At 40.4% G+C, this 23,232-nt stretch overlaps 1 protein-coding gene across 1 annotated transcript in view; it reads left to right on the forward strand.

Moving 5' to 3' along the window:
- LOC142084844 (uncharacterized) overlaps positions 1-23,232 on the forward strand; it is a 94,079-nt gene that overhangs the window by 54,551 nt on the left and 16,296 nt on the right. The window contains 5 exon segments of the mRNA XM_075155937.1: positions 10,855-10,937; positions 12,949-13,024; positions 14,938-15,021; positions 16,142-16,228; positions 19,810-19,945. Of these exon segments, the coding sequence (XP_075012038.1) occupies positions 10,855-10,937; positions 12,949-13,024; positions 14,938-15,021; positions 16,142-16,228; positions 19,810-19,945 (466 nt within the window).

Here is a 23,232-nt window from a genome sequence, read left to right on the forward strand (position 1 = left end):
AGTAAAGTATTTAAATCCCTGGATAATTAGTGTAACAATCTAACATTTGGAGCAGGTCAATCATATAAAGAACCCAAATTGAGGAGATTATTACAAACGCACTTTAAAATCTCCTTGTTGTTTTTGTTTTCCCATGTATTTCACAAATCATCTTCAGTAGGAAGAGTGACACCTTTCATTACTAATTTAGCACTAAGTGTTGTCCACAATCCTGGTTTGTATTTCTTTCATTTCTGAAGTCAATAAGATCAAAACCGTTTACATAAAATTTTCAAATTTCAAAATTTCCTCTAGAATGATATTTCAGTGGCAGAGTTTTCAATGGACATACTTTTTTTTTTTTTTTAACGGCTTTGGTGAAAACTTTTATGAATTTAGTTGGCTGAAGTATCTAGCTAATTCAAGCTCAGCTAGAAATATTGAGATAGGAGCACTAAGCTCTGTGAACAAATTGCCTCAGTATTCGCACTGGGTCTTGCCATCCGTTGCAGCCTGTGTTGAGGGCTTTGCTGTCCTGTCTGTCCTGTTGTCTGGAGCTAATGAGCTAGTTTAAGCTCACTGCAGACTTGCAACATGAAAGTACTCCAAAACTGTTCTTGGGAAGGCTTCATAATATCAATTCAGTCAAAAGCATCCAGAAGAATGTTATCTTAGCCTAAAAGAAGCTGTTTTTTAAGATTAGAAACAGCTTTTAAAAATAAAAACACAGCACAGTGTGTTTGCAAATGCAAGTGACTACTAGTCCTCCATACAGTTTTAGTTTTTTTAAAGCTGCCTCAGTGCAGTGTTAAACAGATGAAGAATGTGCATTTAGCCAAGGGGAAAAAAAGAATAGTTCAACTGGTAGGTGAAAGAAATATTTCAGTGAGGTCATAAAATACTTCCTTGGGTGTCCTTTCAAGTGAAAGGTGCTGAATTCTGCAAGGAAGAATATAAAATTTATGAAAAATGCCCAGACTTGAAGTCATGTCACTTTGACAGAAAGCTCCATTTCAGTCACCTTGGAGTGTGCAGATAAGAGATGCGTAAAAATAACTGAAAAAATAACTTGGTGTTCTCCCTTTTTTTTTTTTTTTCAGTTGAGGATGTATTTTAGTACATTTAAGAGTGGGGAAGTAGAGTTACTGCAAGGAACCAAAGTAGCCAAGGAGAACTCTGTGCCTGCAGCATTTATCGTAACATGTACTGTGATGGCTAGTCATATGAAAATCCATTTCCTGAGACCTCTGTGAATGCCTTTGTTCAAAGCTTTACATAATTGTATGTCATTCTCCGGAGGTGCCCTACCAATGCTTCAATGTTATCTATTGTTGTATGTCAATTGTTTAGAGAACGCACCCGCTGGGAGGAGTGCATGATTTCACTGCAATAGCAAACTCATCGGTGGCCACAGGAAGTAGTAAGGGTTATTTAAAAACATACAAACCAAACCCAACCCTAAGAATTTACTAGCAATTATACTATATTTGGATGGCTGTTAGCACTAACGGTATAGTGTCTGTGTGGGTCATGTTGGAAGCTGTCAGGATAAAAGTTTAAGTCATCAGCTATATTCTGTATTTTCCAGTTTCTTGGGTTTTTTGGGTTGGTTTTGTTTGGTTGGGTTTTTTTTAAATTTAATTTTTTAAATTTTTGAGGAGATGTATGCATTTGCTTGTTCTGTTTGGGAATGGAAGTAGATGAAACACCTGGCCTTAAACGCCTGGGTACTTGTGAATTTTATTAGTGTATTATTGTATTGATGAAATATACTTTAAAATTAAATCTGTTGGGCAAATGGCTCTCCTTTTGGGCAGATGTTTGCTGCTGGCTGGCTAAGTTTTAAAGAAGTCACTTTGTTCCAAAGCAAAAAATTTAAGATAATAATCATAGCAAAAACCTGTCACCAAAATTTTCAACTCTCAGACTGTGGCTTTTGGCTACTGCTTGAGCAGGTACCTTGTATTTTTATTTACCAGGTTTGTACTGGTGGTGGGATGAGTTGTCTTCATTCTTCCTAGTAAATAGTCAATGTGTGAGCAAGCTGAAGGAAGATGTGATGGGCTCTTTCCTTGGGAGAGAATTGTGATCTGGATTGAACAAGGGCAGATTCAATACTGTTCTGTATTATCCTTCTTTCTTTGGTAAACTTCAGTAATTGATCTGATGGCTTTATTAATCAAATGAAGGCAAAGACAAGGATTTAGACGTCTGCAAAAGTCAGAACAGACACTGAGTTTGCGGGATGGGAGAGTGAGGTATTTTTCTAGGAAACTTGCTGGCCTTGACTGAACTATGAACAGAATGAAACTGAGACTTTCTGTGCAGTAATGTCTCCATGGTTTACCTATTACACTTAACACAATAGCCCACTGCAAATTATCCCTCTAATATGAATTTTACTGTAAAAATTATTCGGGATTAATTTAGACCCATACTTCCGCCTTTCCTCTTCTGTTTCTGACAAACCTCTAATTCCTGCAGCTTTCTGGAGTAGGTGGCATGAATACATAAAGTTTATTCTGTCGGTTATGGCAGCAGAGTTGTCTTGCTCTGACAGTAGCATTATATGTGTCTATGTACTGGATGCATAAAAACTTAAAGAAGGAAAAGTTCCTGTCCCCTGCCAATCTAAGATTGAAAAATAAGTGGTTTTGACAATTAGTGTACAGCAGGGTGATCTCTCTTCCTAATTGCACTGTGTGGAGAGTAGCAGAACAGCATTGCTATTGCAGAAAGCCAGAGGGAAGAACGGTAGAGAAGAATAGATGTAGGTCATTATAGTCGATGTGGCAGCCCACGGGGGATGTCAGCCCTGACATCCCACGGGTGCCCTTCCCGCTGCCCTTCTGTCAAAGAGAGAGGCAGTGCTTATTAGAAGAGAGTGTGCTGCCCAGGCAGCCAGTACTTACCCATGTCGTGAGCAGCTCAGTCCTTGGGCTCTGGGCTTGGGCTGCTGTAGCTGATCTGCCCTGATCGACAGCAACAGCCTAACTTGAATCTGTCAGAAGGTAAGAGCAGTCAGATTGGCTGTTTCCAGCCGGCAGATAGATGTGCGGGCAGGGTGACTTTTAGATTTTGTAAGCCAATAAATGTGGTGTCCTCACTTTTGACTTGTCATAAAGAGATTTGCGCAGAGATTAAGCCATGATGGGTTATGACAATCAGCCTCTGGCTCATTCCCTGTCCCCTATCCATATCACTGCAAACCCTGTGAATAATTTTTTTATTTGGGGCTCGTTGCAATGTGCACAAGGAGGATTTGCATCCTGGAGTCATGAGGATTTTCTTTGTTTTTCAGTGATTCTCAAGGAGGTCTGGTTATGAATTTTAACTCTGAAAGTCTTAGTCATAGAGGATGCAGTCATTAAAACAGAAATCATAATGTGAAACATTGGAAGTGTTTCAGTAGGAGCCAGTGGATTGTGATAAAGTTTTTCTTAATCTGACTTGCTTTTGCAACATTCTGTCTGTTGTTACCTACAATTAAAATAACAGCTGTTGGGAAGGCACAGGGGAGAAGTGTACAGCCTGCAAAAAGAATATAGCAAAATCCTTTTGTACGTCACCCCTCAAAACAAATATCTTACTACTACACAGAGTGTTCCTTCAACACCTTGTTCACACTGTTTTGCATTGCATTCAAACCCTGCTCTGGAAGCACTGTTGATTTCCTTGGCAGCTTACACCAGCGACTGCCCTAATATCAGGGAATTTACTCTTACAGTATCTCTTGAGAATGAGGGAGATGAATAAACTCAGCCTTATCAGAACAGATGAAAACCAAGAATATTGGTGAATATTGGATATGTGTTTTAAGACTTTGTTTGGACTGTTTGGCATTTTACACATGTTTAAGTTCAAGGCAATATGCTCACTGACCTCAGAGGCAGTGTTACAGCACTTATAAAATAGTCAGGTTTGACCCCTGGAGGCAGAGAAAGCACAAGATTAGCAACAATCTCTGAAAGATTTTGTTAAACTAGCTTCCTTGTCACAGAATCCTCCTGTGATGCTGAGGAAGGCCAAAATCCAGATCCTGGGGCAATATTGCAATAGTCTTAACCACAAGACAGAAGACCTTCATTTCCAGCCCAGGCTTTCTTTTTCATCTCTTCCCAGCCTTTCTTTCACACTACTGTTTCTGTGGCAAGAGTGGCCGGAGTCCTGAAAATAGTGGTCTAAGTGCTTTATGTACGGCCCCAATTCACTGTCAGTGTGAATCCATTGCGTGCACTAAAAAACATGGCTGCCAGGTGGAAAACTGTCGGTGTGATCATGTAATTAAGGACTTTACTTTAATGCATATGCATAAGGGGAAGAATGAAAGTTCTCACAGGAAGTTTTACATCCCATCTTTTGTGCAATATTAATTTTTTGATGTAGTATATGTTGTGTGCAACTTCCTACCAATATAAAAAAAAACAGTGGCATTATGCACTTCATTTGCAGGGTTAGAAGCTTGAGAATCATGGCAGAGGTGTCTGCTGCTTTAGTTAATACAGTAACTATGTACTACAGTAACATGAAGTATTTTTAGTTAGTATTTATTGCTACTGCTTGGGGAAGAGTGGCTGGAAAGCTGCCTGGAGGAAAAGGACCTGGGGGTGCTGATTGACAGCCGGCTGAACATGAGCCGGCAGTGTGCCCAGGTGGCCAAGAAGGCCAACGGCATCCTGGCCTGTATCAGAAATAGTGTGGCCAGCAGGACTAGGGAGGTGATCGTGCCCCTGTACTCGGCACTGGTGAGGCCGCACCTCGAATCCTGTGTTCAGTTTTGGGCCCCTCACTACAAGAAGGACATGGAGGTGCTGGAGCGTGTCCAGAGGAGGGCAACGAAGCTGGTGAAGGGCCTGGAGCACAAGTCTTATGAGGAGCGGCTGAGGGAACTGGGGTTGTTTAGTCTGGAGAAGAGGAGGCTGAGGGGAGACCTCATCGCGCTCTACGACTACCTGAAAGGAGGTTGTAGCGAGGTGGGTGCTGGTCTCTTCTGCCACGTAACAAGCGATAGGACAAGAGGAAATGGCCTCAAGTTGCGCCAAGGAAGGTTTAGATTGGACATTAGGAGAAATTTCTTTACTGAAAGAGTCATCAGGCCTTGGAACAGGCTGCCCAGGGAAGTGGTGGAGTCACCATCCCTGGAAGTATTTAAAAGACGTGTAGATCAGGCCCTTAGGGACATGGTGTAGTGGGCATGGTGTGTTGGGTTGACGGTTGGACACGATGATCTTAGAGGTCTTTTCCAACCTTAATGTTGGAAACGTCTATGATTCTATGATTCTACTGTTAATTGGTATTACTAATACACATTGTGTGTTTTTGCTACGGAGCAGGAATAGAGAGAGGAATAAGAGAGACTCCGTGGCAGTGAGAAGCGAACATCTAGGAGTCTGCCCATTTTTCCAAAACTGATCATATCTGCTCTGTGACTATCCAATCCTTTCTGCTAGCGTACAATGCCAGCCTCCGGTCAGGCTTTTCATCCTTGTTCAAAGACTTTTCTTCCTCCTTTTGCTCCTTTCTGCCCCCCAACCTTATTGTTCAATCTCCTTGTCTGGCTGACTGCAGTTACCCTCTTCCTATTGCTCCTGCTTGATACTTTAGCCAAGCTATCTTTCTGCATTCTGGTCTTTAGTATCTTTAGCCGTTTCTAGCTCTCCCCCTGTTCTGCTGCTCCAGGTTAGCTCTGTTTCACCACCACCACCACCTGTTTGCTATGCCTGCAGTTCTTATGTCCTCGTAATAGTCTTCAGGTTTTTTTTCCCCATCTCAAGAACCTAGCTCAGGACCCTGGTCTTGGTCCCTGCCAGCTCCTAGCTTGGACTCCTGCTCTGTCTTGTCACCTTATTCACTCTTTCAAATTCCTCACACAGCGTATGTCCTGTTCCAGTCGACTTTTTGCAGGGGGGGCAAAAGATGCATCTTACACGGAGGTTTCGTCACTTTTCAAGTTGAGAACATGCCAAATATGGTATGATACCATTTTGAGGATTTTTTATTTTCATTATTTCAAAATGCTTGCAACACATATTCTAAGTTTATTCTCCCAAGCAGCTGAGCTGTCTTAGCTGAACACCCCCTTCCCCAAAAACCCAATACCAAAGCTCTTGATTAAAAACAAACAGGCAAACTGCCAAACAAATGCCTTTTAGTTTTACAGAATTAGGTACAATTGAAAACAAGGTCTTATAATCAATAGTAAGTTGTGAGCAGTTTTAGGGAACACTGTGAGCTCCATTGATGATAAAATCTATGAAGAAATTCTAATCTCTAGACGTATATACACACACACAGCGCGCGCGTACGTGTGTGTATTCCTGCCAACATCTGCTTTCACTTCACAGTAAATGTGTAATGGCTCACCCTTCTTTCATTGAGAGAGGAGTAGTCTCAGTTACTACGGGACAGAATCATGCATGTAAGCAATTACTGTGGATTATCTGATGTAACATAAATTTACTGCCTTTGGGCTTGAAAGTGACATACACTGACTTCCTACCTTGTGTGCTGTTTGCTTGTTCAACGCAAAATAAAACAAAATAAAATCTGAGCAATGAACAGAACCTTTGTCTGATGAGTCTCATACTTGCTGCTGCGGTTGTAAGGTCCCCTTTGTGCTAGAATAAGCTCTCAGCTGGATATTTTGCACTGCAGGGGAGGACTTGCACTGCAAAAATTAGCTGTTACAGATGATTATTTCTAATGATAGTTGCAATACTAAACTTTTACTGGTACTTTGGGATCCAAAAGGAGCCTGTTGCTTAAACATAATGGTTTTAGTTTCAAAAGTGTATCTAGTATTGTAAACTTCCTGTTGTACATTTAATTATCAATGGTGTTTCTCCTAGGGGATAGCACTTTAAAAACAGCTGATACATCTCAACTGGCCTTTAAGTATTTTAATTCAGTAACAGTCATCAGAGGGTTGCAAATGACACTGCAGTAGCGTTCCTGAATTTTCTGGAGTGCAATAAAAACTCTGAGGAGTTTAGCTTGTATGTCATACTGTAAAATAAAATGATGGGGTTTCTTCGTCTAAGCAACTTATTTTTAACTCTGAAACTCTTGAGTCTATTTTCGCTTTTGTTTGTGTAAAAGGGAGAGTAGAATACCGCATTCGTCTTAGTAGGATTATGCTGTGCAAAGCAGATGTTAAGCTCCTGTAACACACAAAGGGGGCTTTATGTTCTTTCACATCTGTCTCTGCATAAACAGCTCTGTTAACTCTTTAGGGCTCATGTACAGAGCTCCTTGCTTCTATTAAGAGACTGCCTCAGGAAGGTCTGATGGGGTCCCCATTTCAGGGGGGGGAAACCCTCAAGAACCTAACTGAAGTTAAATACTGCCCTCTTTGACTGTGTGAGCTGCCAAAGGAAAGAACATCCCCTGTCTGTAGAGGTCCGAAGAGAAAGCTTGGGAAGGTCGTCATGTTTTATTGCCTTGCAACTTATACAAATAGCGCCGTAGTAAGTCAAAAGCGTTTTCTTAAAGCCGGTGTTGTAAAGCTGCTTGGCATTTCATCTTATAGGTAGTTCTAGAAAGGCTCTTTGCACTAGAGAGGGGTTTGAACTCTTGCGTCTCTGTGCCAAAATCCATTAATGAAACTTCTTCGTACCAAATTGATACACATATCTTCTTTTTTGTAGAAACTGAGAAGTATCACTTTGTCAGTAGGAACAGTGCAGTATGCTCTGTGGTACTTTTCCTACTAAGTTACCACCTCTGGCTTAAATTTAAAAGCCCTTTTCAACCTTTTAGTCTCTAATGAAGCTTTGTCCATTTTTTGATCCTGATTTATCTTGGCAGTAGAATGTGAATGCTTAGAAATGTATTTCATTGAGTGCACGCGAACTACCAGTTACTGTGGGCTGTGTTATGAATTGCATCTTAAATCTGGTAACTAAACTATCTGTGCTGTGGATTTGGTGCAATGTTGTGTAATGGCTTTACTAGGGTGGGAAGGATAGAGAAGGAGTATGGTGATGCTGAGGGTTGGCCTTGAACACTTGGAGAATCTGAGGACAAAATGAAGCATCACCATCTGCAAAACTTTGTCCTGAATGAGCAGTACAGGCTTGAAAGGTGACATCTGACCGTGCTAGTATTCGTAGAAGGGTTTTACTACTGATTTCAGTAGGAATAGGCTTCCATCCTTTCTGGGTTCCAGGAAATTGGTGCTTAGCTACATAAAAATTTGCACCAGTTGAATTAAATCAGTTTAGTTTCACTACAGTGAGCATTTGCAGTGACACTGGCATTTTTTTGTCTGGTGCATGTCACCTGCCCATGGCTGATTTAAGTGTGAATAAAAAAGTCACTCTTGTACTGGAATATGTATCCTAATGAATTTAAATTCACACTCAGCACTTCTTCATATGCAGCCAAAAAACAAGCTTCCACTAATGAGAGAGAATAGTTTAGCTTCATTCTTTATGTCATTTAACATTGTGCAGCCCACCACAGCAGAACAATTGATCAGTATGTTACAGCAGAAATGTAGCCCTAGGCTTTCCCCCATTGCCTTGTCATGGTGTACTGGCCTCTCCTGCAGGACCTCTGGACCCCATAGCGGTGGGGTGTCCGCTCTGTTTGGTTTCTCGAAAGGCCTGCACTGAAAGGGAGCCTAGCTTTGCTGCAGGCAGCTCCTGCTCATCTGGGAAGGAGCTGTCAGGTAGTGTTACTTGGCAGCTAGATTCGATGTGCTATTGGTTTAATGTATGATTTATCTAGGAATAATCTACTTGTATAATAGTTCAGTGCTGTACCTGAGAGCTGAGACTGCCTGGGGCTTGGTGGGGGGTAAGAATGTTCATCTTCAGTTGGTGTCTAATGGGATGTGATTGCATACTGGTAAGAAGCTGAAGGAAAATTTGCTGTCAGGATGATGTTGCATTTAAGCCTCCTTTTGGTATCAAAGCAGCCCTGTAAATTATTGCAGATCTTAAGGTCAGTAAAAAAGTTTCTACAGATTTTTTGTTATGTTGAAAATAGTTCTTAGCCTGGATTTAAATGTTCCTCTGGAATTTTGGAGACCAGGGGTTATTGGAGAATAACCCTAATCCACAAAACCCAGAAGGTAAAATGAATTACTGCAGTCTTGCTACTCAAAATGAACAAAATGTAAATAGTAAAAAGTAATGCAAGGAGGAAATCTAGATCTTAAAGCTAGTTCTTTTATGAATCATAGAGGTTTTTTTTGAATGTCAAATTACAAATCATCTTTAATTGCTGAGAAATCTATGGCAGAAAATAACCTGATATTTTGCTACATAAACTAGTATCAGCATTCTTGTATACTGCAAAATCTCTGGTGTCCTCATAAACTTGTTTCTGTGTGGTACACAATGAAATTCCACTTGTCTAAATCATTTGAGTAAGATTTTTCAGAAAAGTTTTATCCTTCTCAGTTTTAAGTCCACTTATAGTGACCAAATGTTTAAACAGAGGCAAGCTGAATGAATGTGCTCTTTGATAGAAGATAACAAAGCCCGTAACTGAGAGGCTTTGCTGCTCTTTGGGCAAGCATGGTTGATTTAACTTGGTACATGTTTATGAATCCCCAAACTAACTGTACTACTTATACTTGAGTCATGCTAAACAAACAGGACTTTGCATCTCAGGAACCCGGCATGTGTTTCAAGAGGCTGGCATGCATTTTCTTTATGTGATCGCAGGAGTGGCTTGCTTAACCTTTTAATTGGCAGGAAGAAAACTCACTTCACGGCCTGAGCCACAATCATCTCTGAATAATGTAAACAGTGATGACCTGAACTTGATCTTTTAGACAAGGGACTCACTTTTCTTGGTAGTTGCGTTATACAGACAAGGTCAGCGAGGGGCTTTTGTACATCCAAGCACAATAAAGCCAGAAAGTGTTTCCTGCTGTTTAGCTAATTAATGCAGGGTACCACTCTGTAGGAGTCGGCAGTGGTTTTGCTGCCTGTCACTGCTATTGTACTGCCTGCAGAAGGATACAGAGCAAAGCATGTGGTAAGGGAATGAATTCTCTGTCTTGCTCGACCTATTGCAGGGTAGAAAAAAACTTAGGAAAGTCGGCTATTGATTCATTCGGTGAGAAGGGAAAAGATGTGGTACTGGAATGGTCAAAGCATGTTTCTCAGAGTTGTAAATAAATAACAAAAAAAAAATCAATAATACCCTGCTTGTGATGTGATGCTGCCAGACCAGAATTATCTGTGTGTGTCCTTAAATTGCCCTCCCTCCTGACACTGGAGGGCACATCTGAAAGGAAAAGATTGACAGCTTTTCCCTATTAGACTTTTCCCTTAAATCATGCTTTATGATGTACTGTAGAATAAAGAATTTTATTTGAGACACTAAAAGCACATGTAACTTTGTCACATCTTGTATTTTCTGATGAAAATCTACTGCAAAGCAGTGAGTTCCTTTTCAGCAGTGAATGTAGCAAAATACACAAAGGCATTTAGAGTCTGCTCTGATCTTGTATTCTGGTCAGGTACAGGCAAATTGTAAAGAGAAAATTTAAGGTGTCATAGTGAAGAGCATGTATTGCATACTTGAGCAGTAGGGAGCTAAATCATCTTAATTCTTGCTGGAACCTAGCTGGGTACGTGCTGCTTGTGGCTGCCTGCTTTCTCAGCAAGTTTTTAAGTGGATTATTAACTAAGTGTAAGGCTGTTTGCAGCATCTTAAGTTTGACAGACATGTGATTGTGCAGGGGGGAGGGTAGGGGAAAAGGGTGGTTGCTTTCAGACAAAAGCTTCTCATAGATGAATGTCTTCCAAACAATATCTTGTAGTCTTGTTCCAGATTAAAAATAAATAAAACAAACCGTATATGGGTTTCATGCCCAGACAATAACTCTTCTGTTGTGTTTGTTTTTTTTTTTTCCAGAACTGCTTAATAAAACATGATGAGAATGGATACTCGGCAATAGTGGGAGACTTTGGTTTAGCAGAGAAAATTCCTGATCACAGGTATGTGAACTAATCAAAATACAAGTGAAAGTTGCAGTGCGATTGCAGGTCAGAAGCTCTAATGAGCCGGATCCCTGAGGCCATTATTGCATTCTGATACAAAATTTGCAAAAAGTATCCTCAGTCTTCAGTCTAGAACTGCAGGCTTGTTGACCAAAATCTTCCAGCCTTAATTACTGTCCATTTTGATAGATTTATTGGTGACATTTATTCTTCAAAAATGCTCCAGTGAGTAGAGGATTTAATCAAGCTTTTCAGTAGATCTTCTAAGCAGGTACTTGGGAATTTTGGTTTAAAAAAAAACCCAAACCAAACCAAAACAACAAAGCAAACACAAAAATACTGTCCAGCATTCTGGATTGGGATGGTTTTATAATAAACGTCCTCTGTTGATTCCAAACAACTTTAATTAGCTTCTTTCCATTTTCATAAACAATATTCGGTGGCATTCCAGTATTATTCTCTTTAACCTCTGGGTTAGTTATTAAGATCCAGGTTTATAACAAAAAGATATTAAAATTACTGTCTAACAGTAGCTCACCATTTTGCTTTCCCTAGGGTGAAATAATAATCTTAACTCATTTGAGGAATGCACAGGTGACTGTCAGAAGCTATTGTCACAATTGGAAATAGTCCTTTTGTCATCCCTTCGTTAGGGAGGTCAAGGACAAGGATTTCATTGTTCTCTCTGTATATTGACGTGTGTATTTCAGAGTATTCTGACTGTGAAATGTGCTGTCAGATTTTCTCCAGTGTGTGCTTCTGCATAAACCAAACAAGCCTTGCAGCTCTTTTGACTGCAAAGAAAACAATAAAAGTTGATCTCAGCTATGCATTGTTTTTAAACTGCACATATCCTAAAACTGTATCTTGGGAAGTCTGAAGGCTTGCATTAATGTTGACGAAATATTGATCTAAAAGCTTAACAAAGTGAACATCTTAATTTCCAAACTACTGATAAGTACAGCCAATGTGTGTATCTTGTACGCTTCTCTGGAATTTCTGCCCTTTAAGGTGCTGAAAGCTTCAGCTGTATTCATATGAACCCATCACAAAATCGGGAAGGTGCCACAGGTGCCTTAAAGTGTTCTTAATACCCAGTTCTGAGATGCCCTGAAAACTGAGAGTATAATAATAGCTAAAGTTAAGGTAGCTTGATACTAAAACAAACAACATAATAAAGTTGTTATATTAGCCACCATTTTGGTTTGAATCTGATCTTACCTCCATTTTCAAATGCAGTTTTTTTGTTTCCAGTTTGCTGACTAGCAAGCCATGCTATTTGAGGCCTTCAGAGGCCTTTTTTTAATAGGTATTCCTTCAAGGTCAGCAGTGTGGCAAGCTGGAGGCCTTTCTTGAGGCCCCAGTATTCAGCCATATGGAAACAGTGCAAATTTTTCAAATTGGCTCTATTCTGCTTACTTTTAATTTTTCCCTATCAAAGGATTCATCTGGTCAATCTTGACTTTAAAAAAAAAAAAAGAACAGTTTGCAAGCAGGCTGTGCTGCATACTTTCAGAGCTGCTTATCAGTATACATGTAGGGATGGATACCTGCATGTCTTGCTGCATGAATGGAGAGCTTGCACCCAGCCCGAAACTGATGTCCACAAACCTTTTTATGTATAGATGAAGGAGCCTCCTCTGCCAAGAGTTTGGAAACCAAAACTATTGAACGCCTGTGACCTTCAAATAAAATAATTTTTTTTTTAAAAGTGGCCAGGCACTTAGGAACTGGAAGTAAAATATGAGTAATTGATTGAAGCTTTCTTTTTCTTTCACCTTCTCCTCCTGCTATTGAATGTTCCAGTGACTCTAGTAGGAAAACAGTGTAAAATGCAGTATGTTATGGAACCCACTTGTATCGACATTCCGCTAGTGAAAGTTTCTGCAGATACTTGGAGTTATGGAAAGTTAGTAGCAATGCTTGAAGCAGAGTATTTAATGAAGGTTCTTCTCTCTCTCCCCACCCTCCTCCCCGCTTTCCTGCCATCTATCCCGTATCTATATAGTGAGAAGTTACCAGTGGTAGGTTCACCCTTCTGGATGGCACCAGAAGTTCTCAGAGATGAACCTTACAATGAAAAGGTAGGTACATGATATAAATGGACTTTAGTTGTCAGATGTTTCTCTTCAATAGCTATATACAAGATTTAGCATTTCCATAATATTAAAACTATTGTTAGGACAAGAGGAAATGGCCTCAAGTTGCACCAAGGGAGGTTTAGATTGGACATTAGGAGAAATTTCTTTACGGAAAGAGTGGTCAGGCCTTGGAACAGGCTGCCCAGGGAAGTGGTGGAGTCACCATCCCTGGAGGTATTTAAAAGACGTGTAGATGAGGCCCTTAGGGACATGGTGTAGTGGGCATGGTGGTGTTGGGTTGACGGTTGGACACGATGATCTTAGAGGTCTTTTCCAACCTGTATGATTCTATGATTCTATGATTCTATGATTTTCATTTGTGGTATTTCTGTGCTCAGTAGGTCATTCAGTAGACTAAGGGAGAGTGTGAGTTGAGTAACTAATATTTTTAATTCATGGTGCACATTCTTATACAGAAATAGAATTACCTTTAGCATAATTCACTGTTATGCTATTTCCATTCTGAAACACCCCACATGCAGAAATATGATAATGGCTTGTTGACCTAACACAACTTAATTTAACCAAGTCTCAGGAGAAATGTAGTGAGGTTACTTCCTGACCATACATTAGTGAAATCTGGTTAGAAGTAAAAGGTCTGTATGTAAACTTATACAAGTATTTTAATTTAAAAAAAAAAAAAAAAATCAAGATTTCTCAAGGTAAGATACCTGGATAAAAATGTTCTCCAACGGTATTTCTAAGTTTTCCTATTTGTGGCATTGGGAAATGTTTCTTTCCGAGGAGGATCAGATCATGCTGGATTTTAGAAATAGTATTTTCAGTCAAGCTCTTCTTTACACAGGGTTTTCTCTCCCATGTGTAACATAGTCTGTACAGCCCCGCAAGTGCAGCTTTCTGTGATAAAGCCCACGTCCTGTACCTTTTTATAGCTAGCAGTCAATAGTCTGTTTAATTGGTGGTACTTCTAACTTTCAGGACAGCAGTAGCTACCTCAGTAATGAATGTAATAATTACCATTTCAAAGCTTTGTTAAGAGTTCCAATTGACCTAAATTAATAATAAAGTACCCAAATCTATGGTGCCACATTCTTCACTAACCCTAGGGCATGGAGGATTAAAGAGGAAGCAGGTCTCATACCTCATCAACATGAAAGGTGACATATAAGCCTTCCTGGCTAAGGGATGAGGGATGCTGGCCTCTGCTCTGTATACTTGTATTCCGTGTTTTCTTAAATTTTATTACATGATAAATTCAGGTGGGTGGAAATCTGAGGAACTGTGCAGGTCCAGGGGTGGTCAGATAACTGATTACTAAGCGTCATGGAAATTTGAGTGGAAATTGATGCTGGTATACAGTGTCACTAGATATCTCAAGCTTTGGGAAAGACACTGTTTTCTACAGAGGTACTGAACTGTGAGAAGAGAAAGCCATAATTTTTCTTAAAAACAGCATTAATGTTCTGGATAAGCTGTGATCATGTGTATTCTAAACCTGTCTTTCTAACCATAGTGATATATAGGCATGTCATGTTTTTGGCTATGTTTTTAATTACTCCCATCTGTAAGACATCAAATGCAACTTCACCATTCCTTATGCAAGGAAGGATTTTTTTTTTTTTTTTTAACACTGCTGAATTAAGAGTGGTTTGGTGGGTTTTTTCTTTTTTTCTTTAAAGAGTTTTAAAGTTATCATTGCTATTTGTGCAACAAGAATGCTTTACTGTGAGCATGTGTTTCTTCGCATGGAAAATGTTAGCTATAATGCAGTTGCTTAGTGTTGTAAGGCTGTGGTGTTGGTTTAGTTGTTTCATGATAACCATTTGGGGTAAAGAGAAACTCAGTGGCAGATAAGAACACCGAACCATGTGGCTATTTATTTTTTTCTCTCTCAGGCGGATGTGTTCTCCTATGGTATAATTCTGTGTGAGATTATAGCAAGAATACAGGCAGATCCAGACTATCTCCCTCGCACAGAGGTAAGTGGTTACGTTTGTAACATTGGTGGAGGTAGTAAGTATGCGATGATAATGGCTGGCCTTTAGAACTTCTGGCACTGCTGCCAAAGATACGATGAATAGGTGTTACATTAAAAATAGCCTGTAAAAGGCTTTTGTTCTTCTGTGCTGTTATTGTAAGAAGCTCCATCGAAGACACTTTCACACAGACTTTGTCCAGCTGCAATCCTCATGGGAAATGCTTTCTGCCCTTAACTGGCAGAACATTGGGAGCATTGCAGTGACCTTCCTTGTGTAGAGTGACAGCTCATGTAGACTTCTTGCCAGATTCAGAACGGAACACTTTCGGCACACTGCATCCGCTAAGCAGCCCCTCCTTGTGAAAGGGGCAGGAGCTATGTTAGCAGCAGCTAAAATAAGCTCACCCTTATTTTTGCATAGGCTGTGCTAAGCACTGTGGATCTGAGCTAGAATTAACTAATCAAACGAGATACTACTTACTTTCTTCAGTTGCCTTTTGATTGAGTCCCGTCTGCAGGGCAGCTTTTGTCCGTCTATGGGGGGTCTTCCAAATTGTCTATCCCCCTCCAGTTCTGAAAATGCAAAATTGCTTAGGTCTTGAACTGCAGTAAATAAGAGATCCTTTTGTTTCTCTGCCCTTCAGATTTTATAGAAGTGCATTTAAGGAACTGGATAATTGTATTACCAGTCTACCATCCACTGAAAAATTAACCATTTTAATTGATAAATTTGCATCATAGCGAAGCCTCTGGTTTTATAGCAGGCTGTTAATTTACACTGTGAAAAATCACCATGGTGAAACGTCGTAGTATACGATACTGCTTCCAGATCCACACAGGCAACATTTCAAGTGCAATGGATTGCAGTTGAGTCCAGGAAGAAGGATGGGCTTTGAAGTCAGCTCATTCTCCTACAGGTATCTTGTATCACGTAATCCCCATTGGGAATGCTGCAGTTCAGAGTGTGCATGAAGTTTTCTCAAAATCCTCTGTATGCGGCTGCTGAGAGATGTTCATGGTTATTCTTGATAACTCCATGTAGGGACCCCCTGAAAAGAAGATGCTTGGGGCTAGATAGCAGACCTCATTTCTATCTCTATGCTGTGTTTTTGTTTGTACAGAATTTTGGATTAGATTATGATGCCTTCCAGCACATGGTGGGAGACTGTCCCCCTGACTTCCTCCAGCTGGCCTTCAACTGCTGTAATGTGAGTATCTTACTTGAAGGGGAGAGGCCTAAACTGGAGTTCTCCAAATCCCTCTGGCTTTTGAAGATAGAGCTTAAAGCATTTACAGAAGAGACTTGAAGAGCCTACCTATAAAAGCAGCGTACATTCTGATAATCCAGAAAGTCCCTTGCAGTTTTTATAACCCTTCCCTTCCACTTGCAAAAAGGTCTATCTTGTGTTTTTGCAATTCTGTGTTCTGTCATGCAAACAAACAGGTCTGGCACGCTGAACAGCTTCTTGCAGGCTGTTCAGGCTGATCATAACCAGTTGTATGCTATTGACACTGGCTGGCCCTCGGGCTGACAAAATCCAGCTGTTATTGAGTACAGACCTACTGAGCTGTGAAGAAAGAATTCTGAGTTCTCACAAACAGAGGGGACAAACAAATCAAGAGCAGGCATTAAACTACTCTGAAGTTTCTATATGCTGTCTTTTGGAAAGTGGGATAAACCTCCAAATACCTAGCCTGTGTTCCAAAAAAACAAAGTTGGACCCAAATGATGTAGTATCAGTAAGGCTATAGGCAATGCGCTGTGTGGAGTAAATTTTCTTCCAATTATTCAAGTAAAATTGTTATAGTTAGTGCTGGATACCATCATAGCTCCTCAGTGTGAAAATTCCAAGGGAGTAGATCTCTTTTGTGGGTTATCCCATAACAGAGGTTGCTAGTACCTTTGTATAGCAAAATGGTTTATACGAAGTAAGAGAACCTGAGCTTCCATCAAATTCAGCTGAAGTTGGGAATGTCCAGTTTGCAAAACTTAAGTGGAGGCAAATTCTAAAAATTTTATTGCACAAAACTTTGCCTGGGACCCCATAACCAGGCTGTGCTGGAGCCAATACCAGCACTGTGTCCAAGTGAGTGCCTGTAAGAAAAGTCTCAGGACAGGCTTTTTATTTATGTCTGTTACTGATTTTTCAGGCGCTTTTTTTTATGTCAACACTGCTGCTGAAAGAAGCAGTCTCATCTCTCCGTGCTTTTGATGCTTATTTTTGCCCCAAACGCTCTCTTTACTTTGTATTAGTACAAATGCATATGCTCACTCAGCAGTATAAAGGTGAGGATGTGAGCAGGTGGGGGTGACTGCTGCTCTTGACACAAGATAGCGTAAATTAATTCTAAAAATGTTTGTGGAACTTACTCTGGACAAGCTACTTCACTCCTCTGATTTCACCTTAGTACAGTGGAGCTTGCTTCACCAGAACAGTGGTACATCTGACTCATGTTTATGAAGTGTTTTGACTACGTAAGCACTAAGGGGTTTGGCTAGAGGTAGGATTTGACCTGTAGACTCCAGAAATCATACTGCATCCAAACACGTGGTGCATGATTCAAAGCAATTTTCCAGCATAGGTGAAATTCAGACTAAAACTGTACTCATGAAGAAAGGGGAAGTGACTGGTCTTATATTCTCATGTAAGTATTTGGTGTGTGCAGAGAAAAAGGATTTTCTTCTACTGATTATCGTCAAATGCTGCTTCCTGTATAATAAACGTCCCTTCCCTGAATTGAAAGTGGAAATTACTGTCTTGTGATCAAGCCATTAATATGCTGATTTCAGTGTGGAGCATGCTGTAAAGGTGGTGAACAGATAAGGCTTTCTTATATCTTCCTAAGCATGCAGTGCTTCAGTACTAGCTGATCTGTGTTAAATTTGCTCTTAGACATGGACGTTTATATAGCTTTTTATTATTTAATAGGTCAACAATCAGTGTAAACTGTATAGCTCAGCTGATTAGCTGAACTAATGTGCAAAGCCCTGGGGTTTTCTACAGCCAGGAAATGTGTTTTAGGGCAACCTAAGAAAACCAGTAAAAACTGACACGTTTGAGTGGTGGATTAAAATTTATTTAATTTGCTGTTATAAAGTGGTTTTTTTTAAATAAGTACATGCAAGGAAGTCTAAAACTTACCGCTCCCCAGCAACTATAAGCCTACTTGTGCGAATGCTTATAAATGTAATCACGTATGGTCATGCAAAAAGCTTACCAGCATGAGATGAGCTGTGGGCAACTGCTGCCTTGAGGAAGAACCTTCTCTTCCATTTGAGTAGAATCTGGACTGCTCAGGGATGGAAGAGGCAAACGTTGCTCTGAGTCACTTTTCCATTGCTGCTCTTGTCCTGGATCTTACCTAGAACAAACTAAAATAGTCAGAGAGCTCTTCTTACCTTCTGTAGCTTGTAACAGCTCTCTAAGCTTCTCAAATTAGTAAGTTTGTCAGAGTACAGAGTGTGTGCTTTGGTGTGGCCCAGCCCTACTCTTTCAGTGAAACAGGGAAAGCAGAAAAAGATGTTTTCTGAGGCCAGGAAATTCCAGCTGCTGCATTGGAAAAACCTTCTGCTCTTGAGCTCTTGAAGTGTGATTTGTTTGTTTGGTTTTTATTACTGTACGTATGAATTTTTAGCCCTTTACCTCGTGCTGCTAGAAGGTGTTCCAGCATTGCTGATCATACCAGTTCTCTTCAGAAAGATCCATCTCATAGGACCTGCAAGGCAGTATCAGGGAGGTCTTTGGGGTTTGTTGTTTACAAAGCACCACTGTTCCCTTTGTACTAGAGGTGAGATCTGTCTGGGCTTGTCTGCTCTGAAAAAGCCTTTAGAGGGCTGGAAACAAGAATCAGGTCAAGCGGAATCTTTTTTAATAGTGTAATGAGGTTAACTTTCAGCTGCTGAATTAGACATTGCTACCTACAGTAGTTAAACCTGTAACATATATACAGGGTCAACATTCAAAATGATGAAATGCCTTCTAAGTTACTGCTTAAATTAAGCTGCTTGCCCTCTAGTACAATTTTAGTGTTGGACTTTGTTTAAAGATCCATTTCTACTAGGGTGAATGAATAAATAAATACATACTGATAAATACAAACTGAATACATACTGATGACTGGGGGGGGATTTTACTTGGGCAAAGATGGGTTTTCTCCTATTGTATTACTTTGTCAAATTATATAACCAGTCTTGCTTCCTCACAAGACAGACCAGTACACCTCACAAGACAGACGAGTAGTAAGGCTAAATAACAGATGCAACATTTTAAACTTCAAAATCAGCAATGCTATTTAGGTGGGTTTTAATTAAAGCCACAAGGAGATGATGGAAGAATTACAAACTTTTAAAAAATGACATATCCAAGTTGCTCTGTTTAATCCTTATTGCTTCAGGCACGTTTTGAAATTACATTGATATATAATCTCTGACTGATAACTGGAGTCCAGAAAGAAATCCTTGAACTGTTTCAAAAAGCTGTTTGAAACAAACAAAACCCGCTTTCAAGCCCTGAATCTAACAGCTTCCCACCTTTTCAATTTAAAATGCGTCCTCATTATAGAATGTTTACAACTTAGTAATTAAATGTGAGAGGTATAATAGACATAAACTGGGACAGAATACTACTTTTCCCCTGCTTTACTTAGGTTTTTTGCAATTACAACACACTTCTTAAAATGGTCTTGAATTTTCTCAGTTCCTTCAGATTGTCCCTCTGTCTGTCCACTGTGTAAGTGGAATAGCATGGACAAACCCACATGAACTTATTTGATTTGTGTGCATGCACAGATGGATCCAAAGTTGCGTCCTTCATTTGCTGATACTGTCAAAACACTGGAGGAGATTTTAAACCGCCTGAGAAATGAGGACTCGGAGAGAGAGAGAAAGTTTTTGAACCTCGACAACAGTGAAAGAAAACTCAAAGGTAAGTGTCTGTATTGTACAAACATTGCTGCAGGCTAATAGCAAGAGGGTACAATGCTTCATATTTTTAAGACTGGGATTTCAGCTGTATATGGTATTATTTACAACTTATGAATGATTTTACTCAAAGCCTGAAAATGATTCTGGAACAATGATACATACTTTACATTGCAGAGTGTAAAAGAAAAACAGCTAACTGTTTCTTAAAGTGCCTCAGAAGATTCTGCCCACAAGCTCTTGAGGGGAAATTTAGAGTTTATTTGGGGATGGTTATGTAAGTTGCTAATAGTATATGAAAATGCATCAACTTTTGCTTTGCCGCTGCCATACGTAGTGCATATACATAATTTCTTTGGTGTATGTTACATCTAACACTTAGAAGCTTCTTAAACTCCTTCAGGAGGAAGAGCAGAGAAGATGCAAGAGTATTATAAAGTACCTAGAAATACTCTGAAAGACCAGGGAAAAGATTAATCCCAGATCTGCTTGGGAAGGCTGGCCTTGAAGGGCTTTCTCTAAAGCTGTCTAGTGCCACCTGGTGTGGGGAGCAAACTGCAAGCAGTTCTTGTAGGGTGGGGCATATTCTGACTTCGGTATCTTTTATGAGAGTAGACTTCTGGCATTGGAAACTTAGAGTACAATAAAAATAGTTTCTCCTATTGTGTATATATAAACACACAATATATATACATATCTATCTATCTGTAAATATGGTTATAGATTGAAATAAGTTCAGTATTTCAAACCACATGGAGTGCATGCATGTAGTAGTTCTCCCACACCTGGAAAGCATCTAAAAGAGGTGCAAGTTAAAAAGGAAACTTTTTGTTTGGTTGGTTTTTTGTGAGGGTGGGGGAGTGGGAGGGTGGAGTTTTTTTCTTATTTCTTTTGTTTTCCTGGCATTCTCCCTTTGCAGTACATCTCAGATTTGTATCTGTTACATGCTGTTCTTTGACTTGCATAGTCTTTCCTAGGTGGAGTGACTACAGTTTAAACTGTGGCAGTATTTAAAGGGAAAAGTGGAAATCTCTATGTGCTTATTCTGGAAACGGTGATCAAAAGGAAATGTCACTTCTTTATATCTGTTTGTTATTACTCTACCACAGCTCTTCAGAGGCACCTTGAGAGCCAGTGGCAGATGCATGTTCCAAACACTCAAGGAGTTAGCATCTTTTCCTAAACAACTACAATTTTCCCATCCTGTTCTAGTAATACAGCTCTTATTTATATGTATGTATGTGTGTGTATGTGTGCAAATAAATACACACACACACACATATGTACAACTTTTAAACTCCTATTCATTAGAGTCAAACTCTTATATATCCCTAGTTTCTGTATTTGATAATGTACTGAATGAAGGCTGGGATGGAATGATTTAAACTCTTCATGGTGTCAGGAGGGGCATTTGTTTATGTCTAAGATTTTTCCCATCAGGGTGAAAAAGTCCCAATTCCTTTAGCAACTATGTTTTGTACTTGTTCTCTTTTATGGTCAGTATCATCAACAGATCTTGGGCAAATTCTGCTGGAAGCCAGGATGATAAATCTAGAAACATGCAAATTGTTCTTCTCCAAGACCACCCTGTGCCATCTCTGCTGTGTCAGTGTACTGCAGGGAGGAGGTTTGAAGGGGCCCTAAAATACAGAGTTTTGATAGAAGAGGGAAAGACTTCTTCATTCCTACCAAATTTTTGTAGAGTTTCCTTTGCTTTGTTTTTTCTGAAGACAATATTGTCTTGCCAAATTAGCATCCCCCATAATGTGGGTGACAAATTTTATCATAAAATGATAAAGAAGCTGTCCAGTTTCACTGCCTAGGGAAGTAAGATGGCATTAACTGAATTTGCATTTCCTCAAGTCTTCAAGATGACTTTTAATTAACCTGAGGCATGAGTAAAGAGGAGAGAATATTTTAAATGTAGTTTTGACTGCCTTACATTTAAAGGGTCCTGAGGACAAGGCTGCCAAATCTCCACATTTGAAACCAATAATACACTGAGAAGGGAACGGTGTCCTTGTGTTTGTGCAGGAACTTGTAAAGAATGAGCAAACATGTGCTTATGGAAGATACTTTGGAACATCAGAAATGCAGCTTTTTCATTACAGTTGTCATGAAGGCTCTGTGAGTGACTAGACATGCAGGCATATAGCTCCTTTAAGCTAAGAGTATTTCTTTTCTTCTACTCAGGGTCAATTGAAAAAGGACCAGGAGTAAAACGTTTGAGTTCCCTGGATGATAAGATCCCACCCAAGTCTCCCCGTCCGCGTCGGAATATCTGGTTGTCACGCAGCCAGTCGGATATCTTCTCCCGCAAGCCTTCTAGGAAGATAAATGTGCAGGACCCCTACTATACACCAAACAAAGGGTTAGGCCGGAAAGTAAATCCCTTCAGTGCCCGGGAGGACCTCAAGGGGGGGAAGATCAAATTCTTTGACATGCCAAGCAAGTCTGTGATCTCCCTTGTGTTTGACTTGCATTCTCCAGAGGCAGGTGGAGGCCTGAAAGCCAGCCAGTCCCAGTTCCGGCAGGCGTATAGCACAGACTGGCAAGAATTTTCCCTTCTTCCTGGGAGGAGATGCAGATCACTTCCACTCTCTCCTGAATTGCCGCACAAGGAATACGGCCTGTTTGGGGGACTGTCTTCAACTGTCAGCGGGTGTGACCCAACCCAGCTAGGTGCAGAGGTTCGGCAAAAACTCCTGAGTAGCAGTAAATATGGTGTGTCAGAGATTCCCCCCTTTCAAGCCAAGCCTCACAGGCCAGAATTTCTTCCTGTACCAGGACAAGAAGAAGATATGGACTGTTCAGATGGGCCAGTGGCCCAGGAGGAAAATGGGTTTTGCCCTGTTGAGAACACATGTGGAGATCCAGCATGTAATCAACCATTAGTGCTGGCCCAGCCTGAGCCACTATCTTACAAAAAGCTTCCAGTTGAGAATTCAGTGAACTCTGAGGGACATGGCTCCTCACAAGTGTTTGCGGGTTGTCTCCCTTCTGAAGAGATGGAGGTGGAAGATGACCTACTGAAAAATACTCCACTAGAGTCTACAAAGCCTCTGTTCAGTGTTAGTCCTTCCACAGAGCTGAAGAGAGAGGCGTGGCCCTTCAGGGAGCAGGATGGGGACAGTCCTGCCACGTTGTCTCAGACCTCCTCCAACATCTCAGCAAGTGGCAGCACGCAGTCAACTTGTGACATATGAAGAGAGGGCTCAAACTGAACATGTCCTTGAGGGAACAGTTGTTCCCAGTCGCTTAAGCTCTGTTTTTCTATAGTGCTGGGCTTCA

The sequence above is a fragment of the Calonectris borealis genome, chromosome 8 (genome assembly GCF_964195595.1).
Source record: "Calonectris borealis chromosome 8, bCalBor7.hap1.2, whole genome shotgun sequence".
Classification (NCBI taxonomy): domain Eukaryota; kingdom Metazoa; phylum Chordata; class Aves; order Procellariiformes; family Procellariidae; genus Calonectris; species Calonectris borealis.